Genomic DNA, 9,139 nt, shown 5'->3' with positions numbered 1-9,139 from the left:
TTTCTTAGGTCAAAAATGTACAAAAAACACAATGAAAAAATTTAAAAATGTGCTGTTAGAACTAAGTGCAGCTTTGAACTTTATATTAGCAAATAATTATCAGTAAATGGTCTACCCTACCCGTATCGGCTGATAAGGTAAAGTTAATCGATGGTTGCTGGAAAAACATCGATGTTGGAAAATTTCTGAAATCATCGATAATATCGGGAAAACATTATTTTTTGTACCAGCTCTGGTCACACGGTCACAAATTTCGTAAACATTAAAAAGTAGCATCGCAGTATAATAGTAGGATAATGTCGCAAATACAGTAGTAAAAAGAACAAGAATGGAGGTGTTCCAGACCGATTCGCACTATATCTTCGTGAAGCGGGACAAGAGTTTGTGGTGGCATCGTAGGACGTCGGAGTTCTCGATTAAAGCTGGTAAGTTAAAGGTCTCAAAACTGTCGAATCTAATGAATCATTTTGCTGCCTTTGTGTGTGTGGGGCTATGTGCAATGTTTGTATATTAACCTAAGTACAAAATTCTTCTTAATTTCATTTGAATAAAATATGCATCTTATATGTACTTTGAATGAGTATTTGCAACTTCATAAAAAAGGAGTTGTTTGTTAAGTCCGTATGTCTGAAAAGTTCTACATATGTATGTATATTTCAAGGGCGCAAGCCTTAAAAGATTATTTGATGAATAACCCCGGAAGCGGGTTTATTTGTTAATACCACTAGGGATTAGTAAATAATTATCACGAATTTCTAAGAAATTAATTAGATTTCCAATGTCTTTTATATTATAGGCCTTATTTTTATTTTGGTAATCATTTATCATGTACCTGGGTATACATTCGCGCAATTTTCCCTTTAATTCAATTGACAATCTGCTGTGTCTATTAAAAGCTCATATAAAATAAACAACAAACTGGAAATGTGTCTGAAGCCGTAATTGCTTGTTTAATGTCCAGCAATTACATTTGGGTCAATTTGCTAACACGCAACCTGTCGCATTTTGTGGAATCCGACAATATTTCCTTCAAGTCCTGAATCCATTGGGATGGCCACTTTCAGTTTTTAGTGACTCATCCGAGGCGTGACCCCTGACCCATCCGCAGTCCATAAATCTTTGCCAAGGTCACCGCAGCTGCTCCGCCCGTCAATTTTCGTTGTTTGCCAAAAACGTTTGTCCGCATGATGAAAGGTGGTATGCCACCCAAAATATCTCCTAATTTATAAGGGCCAACGCTTTTCAATCGATTTTACAGCCAACAGTAGTCAACCGGAAGTTTAGACAGTTTTCGGTTCCATCTTATATAGGTTAACAAGATATGCCGGAAAGCTAGATAAGATTAGTACGCCTTAAAAATATTCCACCAACTTCTTAACCATACCAAAAGGATGGTACATTGCTGTTTTCAGTTGTGATGGAAGTGGGCATAGTTTTGGGATTGAGAGCACAGTAATGAGCAGTTGTAAACCGAAGGGGAAATAATTCCACACGTAACGCCCCAGATGCAAATATGTAATCCGAAATTACAGGCTTTGGCATTTAAAGTCAGCCATTATTAGACAGCTGTCAAAAATGGTCCTCCCTTGACACGTAATGTTTTTATTATTTTAGCTTGCTAAGTTAATTATCAGCTGTGGAAGATTGTTTTAATCAGAGGCGTATACCAATAAAGTCTGATAAACACAAAGATTTTTAAAAGAGAGCGGTTTGGGAAGGCACTCACGAACCTACCAAAGTATATAGTATACAAAACAATTCGTTTCAACTTACATAAAATTCATTTTAAATATTTATTAATATCCTTCGACTTTTATCTCAGGATGGGACCTCAGTTCTGTGGACGACATCGAGTGCATTGGTGTAACACATGGCATTGTGGGGGTGATTTCGCTGTCCAATGTCTATGAGCCCCATTTGATTGTGATCAAGGAGGCATTGGCAGTGGGTGTGCTATATCCACCTCATTTGGTGTACAAGATCAAGTCCATATGCATACTGAGTGGCGAGGAACCAGACACCGATTTGCTGATCTGCACCAAGCACGCCAAGTAATTCGAGACAATCAATACGTGTATTCATTAACGATTTATTTTGTTTTTTCCAAACTAGGAGCAGCCAGTGCACTCCCACCCACAGCGTCTCCTCCTCGAACAACAACGATGCCAGCGTTCCGGTGAGCAGCGGTGGCTCCTCTAAGAGCACCAAGCTGTTCGAGGGTATGAACAAGACGTGGGGTGCCGTGAAAAGTGCGGGTAACACTATTAAGGCCACCACTCAGCAAGCTGCGAATTTGGCCACTAAGCAAGTTAAGTCTTCAGTGGGGTTCAAGGAACCGAAGCACATCGAACGGCGCATTACCGAGGAGCTGCATAAGATATTCGACGAGACGGATAGCTTCTATTTCAGCTTCGACTGCGATATAACCAACAATTTGCAACGTCACGAGGCCAAATTGGAGGAGAATCAGTCGAAGCCGGATGAACGATTTTTCTGGAACATGCACATGATACGGGATTTGCTTAACTTGAATGTGACTAGCTGAAAATGCCTTTAAAAATTATTCAAAGGTATTAAACTTTACTTTTTTGCAGGATAAAACATGGATACTGCCCATCATTCAAGGATTTATGCAAGTTGAGAATTGTGTAATAGGCAACGAGTGCTTTACATTGGCTTTAGTGTCGCGAAGATCACGTCATCGAGCGGGAACACGGTAGTTTTGTTAAAGTTACGCGTTCGATTCACTTATATATAAATTAAGCTTTAAATTAACAGGTACAAGCGACGTGGCGTAGACGAGAAAGGAAATTGTGCTAATTACGTAGAGACAGAACAAATACTCTCCTTCCGCCACCACCAGTTGTCCTTCACCCAAGTGCGTGGTTCCGTGCCGATCTACTGGAGCCAGCCTGGATACAAGTACCGACCCCCGCCCCGCCTTGATCGTGGGGTGACCGAAACGCAACAGGCCTTTGAACTCCACTTTACCAAGGAGCTGGAGACCTACGGGCGCGTGTGCATCGTCAATCTGGTGGAGCAGAGCGGAAAGGAGAAGACCATAGGAGATGCCTATGCTGATCACGTTATTAAGTTTAACAACGAGCTGATGATCTATGTGACTTTCGATTTTCACGATTACTGGTAAAACCGAAAACCTATACTGATAGAATCCCACTGAACCTCATCCACCAACCAACAGTATCATGATCATACATTTTTATACCCTTGCAGAGGGTATTATAATTTTGGTCTCCGACCCTATAAAGTATATATATTCTTGATCAGGATCACCTCCTGAGTTGATATAGCCATGTCCGTCTGTCTGTTTCTACGCAAACTAGTCTCTCAGTTTTAAAGATATCGAATTGAATTGCACACACCCTTCTTTCCTTTGCACGCAGTATATATGTTGGAACGGCCGGGATCGGCCGACTATATCCTATAGCTGCCATATAACTGATTGATCGGAAATGCCATAACTTTGCTGTTTTTAAAGTTAGGAAGCTGGGATTTTTTATGAGTATTAAGAATGCATCATATGAATAATTTTGGAGAATATAATTTACAGAGTTTTCTGCAAGGGTATACCAACTTCGGCTCCGCCCGAAGCTAGCTTTCCTTTCTTGTTAAGGGGGATTTCAGCTGTTTTAAAAATACACTTTCCTTCCTTTATTTTTAATGCGGTAAGACAATTGTTAAAACTACAACTATTCTGTTGTATTACTTAACTTTCCACATAACCACTGGTTAAGAGAAATTTAGAAGGGCAGACATGTGAACTCAAATTAATTTTCCCAAGAATATAGGTTCGTACTGAAAAAACATTTCTTTAGGAACGGTATATGCAGATGGTGGACCATTCTGAAAATAGGGGAAGGATCGTGATCTGTGATCTTTAGGTGTGAGATGTATTAGTTCAGTCATGTAAGATCAGAAACTATGACATACTTATTGGATTTTTGTTTCAGCCGTGGCATGCGCTTCGAGAATGTTTCGGCCCTGATCGATGCAGTGGGACCTGAGGCAGGTGCAATGGGTTTCCACTGGCGGGATCAGCGGGGAATGATATGCAACCAAAAGTCCGTGTTTCGGGTGAACTGCATGGACTGCCTGGATCGAACCAATGTAGTGCAAACAGCTATTGGAAAGGCGGTGCTTGAATCTCAGCTAGTAAAACTAGGACTCTCGCCACCCTACACTCCCATTCCGGAGCAACTGAAGTCACCTTTTATGGTGCTATGGGCCAACAATGGGGACATTATAAGTCGACAGTATGCGGGCACCAATGCCTTAAAGGTAATAACATAACATATTAATGGTATTTTTGCTAAACCTATTCTACAACAGGGAGACTATACTCGTACAGGCGAACGCAAAATAAGCGGCATGATGAAAGACGGCATGAACTCGGCCAATCGGTTCGTATAATCCTACATTATATCCACTATTTGTGTTTTTTGCTGTTTCTAAATTTGTTCCATTATTATTATGTTAATTGATCCATATCAGAATCATTAACCCGTAATTAGGCTCCTCTTTGTTATACAAATTTCAAAATAGTCTTTGCCATCTACAAACAATTAGCTTATTTTGGAAAATTTGAAGTCTTTACTAATGCTGCATGCCTGTTTCCCCATACATAAACCAATTTAAAGAGAATAATTTTATGTTTTCCGTCTTAAACTCGAAACCCAAATTTAAGCAATGGGTATCTTCCTAACACCATCATATACCGATGCAACGACCCCTAGCTAATGCCGTGCCGAAATTCTTCGTAGCTTTTTCATACAAAACTTTGCCGACTCGTTTCGCCAATGTATCATCGATCTGATGCAGGGCCAGTTGCTGCGGGCAGAAGAGCTGCAAGAGGACGAGGTGCTGGACACCATTCTCCAAATCCTCACTCCAGAGTCACGTGCCCCGCTTCGTGGCTATTATAATCCTGGTGTGTTGGGCCCCGAGCTGCAGTTTCTTGAAACCATCGTTGCAACCAGGTGCGCAGCTATGAGGCAATACCAAGATGGAGTAGACGGCAATGCAAACCAGCCAAGGCAGTTACAGTTTTTAGTTCCTTTAATTGTTATTTATCCTTTGATTCTTATTTCGCAAAAGGTACTTTTCCCACACTTAAGCCTTATTCTAATCTACCATTCGCACATCCGCTTATTTTTTGAACGGTGTTTTTTGGTTTCTAGTTAATGAAATGTTGGTACTTTTAGTTATTACTTGGCGCGCTTTAAGGACTCTTATCGCCAGGCCACCATTGATCTAATGCTAGGCAACCAGGTCTCCTCGGAATCACTAAATGCTTTGGGCGGCCAAGCAGGCCCGGATGAAAACGATGGAACGGAAAATGCGGAGCATGCCAAGTTGCTGGTGGAAGATTGTCGTCGCCTGTTGCTGGGAACGGCTCAGTATCCCGTTGGAGCTTGGGGACTCATTGATGCTGATCCAAGGTAAGTTGAAGTAATGTATGTTGAAAAAGAGATGTATTAACTCATATTACACTACAAATATGCGCCTAATGTGAGTGGTGGTTAAACTTTTTTAGTTGGTTAAGTGAAACTAAAGCTGTCTGTCATGGCGAGCATATAACTCGAACAGTCTAGACGCTATTTTGACTTGAAAAATTCGAGTTTATGGAAATACATGTTTACAAATAGAATACACCGGTTCTTACATTTTGCAGCTCTGGAGATGCAAACGAGACGGAGGTCGATTCCATACTGCTGCTCGCGGACGACTGCTATATAGTGGCTGAATACGACTCGCACCTGGATAAGATTTTCCGGTTTGAGAAGGTGCAACTGACGCAGGTGCATCTCATAGAGCTAGGCATGCATCAACAGACGAAAATCTTCCAGGGATCCGCTTCAGCGCACCTTTGTCTGCGTCTTAACTACAACGTGGAGGAGCAGGAGGGCTACTTTCACATGTTCCGCTCGGCAAATCTGAGATTCTTTAACAACATGGCTTATGTGATCAAGACGCAGGAGGAGCTAACTGAATCCCTGACCTCCATTGTCGAGATGTTCCGCATTGCCCTAGATAATGCTGGGAATACAGACGTTCGCTACGTTACGGGTGGTGTTCTGCAGAGAAGGAAAAGCAAGCTGCCCTCTTTGGATGTCCCCAGGGGCATTCCTCGCAATCTTTCTGAATCTCAGCTGGTGCAGCTCAGCTCAAAAGCTCTTTCGAATGTGGCGGGTCAGTTCTCGAAACTGGGCCAGACCTTTAAGAAGTCACCAAGCGCCACCCAACAGCAAGCGCATCCCAGCAGCTTGGCAGCCACCATAAACCCGCAAGTGATGCGTCAGTCAGGAGGTAACGAAATTGAGTGTGGTCAGGAGGCGGAAAAGGCAGTATTTACTTTGGGTCTCAAGCAGCGAAATTCAAACAGCGCCAGCAGCACCGATACCGATGAGCATGACAACAGTTTGTACGAGCCCGAGGTCGACTCCGATGTGGAGATAGGGCTGGATAAGTCCAACTACAACGAGAATGCCTTTCTGCCGTCGGTGGGCATTGTCATGGGCAATCAGAAAGAGAACTCACCCAGCTCCTCCGATGAAATTCGACATTTGGAGCAAAAGAACAGCATGTGTAAGACCGCTGAGGATGTGCTAACCATTTCCATTACCTCCGTGACGGATCACGTTGGTCTCCCCACGGGACTGCTGGAAAATGCCCCGCCAATTCGACCCATCACGCCCAATCCGCTGATCTGTGTACAAGCTCAGGAAGCTTTTGACGACGGGGAGGAAGAGGTGAAGCCTCTGTCCAGGTCTGTATTCTACAATTGATTATTGGTTGTAGACCTATTTTCGGTTAGAGCTTTGAGTTATGTATTTTGTTGTTTGTAGTACCCATTGTAAATGTATTTATAGCCTTTGGTCAGTCCTTCTCGATTCAAGCTCAAAGTATTATTATGATTCCTCTATGCGTATAATGTGTTGATCTTTATATTAAATACCTAAGACTAGCATGTATTATTGTAAAAAAAAAACAGAAATAAAACTGCCTGCTCCATACCACATACACTCGGGCTGTTTCCGGCCAAAATCGCAAAAAATAAAAGTATTCAGTTAAAGCTTAGCCGTGTTTCTTTTGTAACCTGTTTGCTGATGCGATTTCAGTACGTCACCCAGAGATCTTAGCCTTCCTGTGGGATTGCCCACTCAGCCCGAAGCCAACAAATTGAAGCAGCTTACCAGTCCGCTCTCAAAACTGGCAAGAAACATTGGTCTAAACCTAGATCCCCGCAAGATAGCCACAAAGGTAAAATACAATGATACTAAGGAGATATTTTATTTCTTAAATATTATTCATTTTTTTATAGACCGTAGTCTCCACACCCACCTCTGTTTCCGTCGAGAACTCTCCGTCAGAACCTGGTCCAAACTCAAGGGATCATCTGCTGGAGCTGTGGAAAGCCGAGAACTGCAAAACCAAATTGATAGCCCTATAAATGGGTCAACATGCAGCAATACCAGAAGCTCCCCACTTTCGAATTAATTAGTGCAAGTGATATATTTACTTAGAAAAACAAAACGGAACTAATGGTTCTACCTCTTCTTCGATGCACTAACATTTATGTCATATTTGGGAAAACAAATTAAAGAAAGGTCAACGATTTAGAGGTTCATATAATGTAGATAATATTTTTGATGTAGTGTAATGAGTTAATACTTTAGGGGGTTACACACTGAAGAATTTTCAAACAATCGATATTAACTGTTTCCTTTATATGAGGTAAGGTAAAGCAATCAGCCTGCTATCAGCAATTAGCAATTTTCTCGAATCATGGTGTTTCAAATCGACACGCACCCTATGCCAAACGAAGGAAAACTGATGTATCGCCGTTTTAGATTTATTTAACTAAAAAAATTTGGTTTTTACTTCAATATTATTAAACATATATCCAATATACCAACAAATAAGGAAATAACTGTATACAGTGGCGTAACTCCCTATGGTAACCAAAAATAAGGTTCGACTTTTTCCACTGCAAGGTTGACTGGTTTTGGTACAAACTGGCTGATATAGAATATTTCAAGCACAACTGCACTTCAGATTTTGATCGCTTTAATTGTAGGAATTTGTTTAATTTATAATGTATGATTTATAAAGCTAAAATGTGATTTAATATTTTTGGCAGTTCGTTTCCTTTTATTAATTTACTACAAGAAAATACCTAAATTATAATATAAATTCAAATTGAATTAGAATGGAATACTCCTGACGACGTAAAACTATTTGATGATTTACTTCAAAAAGGAATATCACCCTTTGTATATTAAAATAAATTAGCCTGCTCATTTTATAAAGTTATATCTTGTTGTTCTGTGCTAATACAGAAGTTTATTCTACTTTCTGCAATCAGCTTCGACAGTTATGCTTAGAATTTAGTAGATATCGACTTACAGTTATACGTAAGTCATGTTTGAAAATTAGAAATTCCATGAAATGGAACAAGAAGTCAAGACAAACAAATGATTTGAAGACCGCCAATTTTTTACACGTCACACTAACAATAAAACGATTTCACATTTTGGTTAGAAATTAAACCAAATAATAAAACAAGCGTATTGGTTAACGAATTGTGCATGAGAATTGAGAGGATTTCAGAAAAGCCAACAAATGATCGACGAATTATACACATACATTTAGCATAAGAATTCCATCAATAATACTCTGTAGTGTGTTTGTAAATTGATGAATATTTTATGCTACGTCATACAATTAAAACTACGTAAGCGCCACCGAGTATATGAAATATATGTGTTTAAATGCTTAACATGTGATTTGTGTATGCCAACTATGAACCAATGGAAACTACTGTAAGTGGGAACAATTTTTGACTTGGCTATCAAAAACGCAACACGTCAGTGTCAAGTTGTGGCCAGTTCCTAGATGAGGCTTGTTTACATAAGCGATAAACAAAATGGCAGCCCGGCACCAACCCCTGAAACACTCTGGGCCAAGTGGAAATCAAAAATCCATTAAAACATCACTGAAGCGGACCCTGTAATACTGTCAATCAGCTTACACATACACAAGTGTCTCTATTGATATTGGACCTTATTTATGCGAACTTTGGACCAACTCGTCTGCAACTTTTGGCCCGCCAGTTGAT

At 40.6% G+C, this 9,139-nt stretch overlaps 1 protein-coding gene across 3 annotated transcripts; it reads left to right on the top strand.

The window, feature by feature from the left end:
• The first annotated feature begins 224 nt into the window (after positions 1 to 224).
• On the top strand, positions 225 to 8,800 carry LOC108038722 (phosphatidylinositide phosphatase SAC2). 3 transcript variants are annotated; one of them, XM_017115549.2, is made up of 12 exons: positions 225 to 425; positions 1,823 to 2,051; positions 2,113 to 2,533; positions 2,595 to 2,716; positions 2,779 to 3,144; positions 3,972 to 4,299; positions 4,351 to 4,421; positions 4,782 to 4,997; positions 5,223 to 5,459; positions 5,693 to 6,787; positions 7,140 to 7,281; positions 7,343 to 8,800. In XM_017115549.2, the coding sequence occupies exons 1-12, from the start codon at positions 329 to 331 to the stop codon at positions 7,469 to 7,471; spliced, it is 3,453 nt and encodes a 1,150-aa protein (XP_016971038.1). In that variant the 5' UTR covers positions 225 to 328; the 3' UTR covers positions 7,472 to 8,800. The 3 variants fall into 3 exon arrangements, with proteins under 3 accessions (XP_016971038.1, XP_016971036.1, XP_016971037.1); XM_017115547.2 differs by lacking the exon at positions 4,782 to 4,997; XM_017115548.2 differs by lacking the exons at positions 5,693 to 6,787; positions 7,140 to 7,281; positions 7,343 to 8,800 and having other exon boundaries at positions 4,782 to 5,115; positions 5,223 to 5,357.
• Positions 8,801 to 9,139: the final 339 nt, after the last annotated feature.

The sequence above is a fragment of the Drosophila rhopaloa genome, unplaced genomic scaffold (assembly GCF_018152115.1).
Source record: "Drosophila rhopaloa isolate 14029-0021.01 unplaced genomic scaffold, ASM1815211v1 contig_155, whole genome shotgun sequence".
Classification (NCBI taxonomy): domain Eukaryota; kingdom Metazoa; phylum Arthropoda; class Insecta; order Diptera; family Drosophilidae; genus Drosophila; species Drosophila rhopaloa.
The sequence above is the reverse complement of the archived record's forward strand: the minus strand, read 5'-3'. Positions and strand labels throughout refer to the sequence as shown.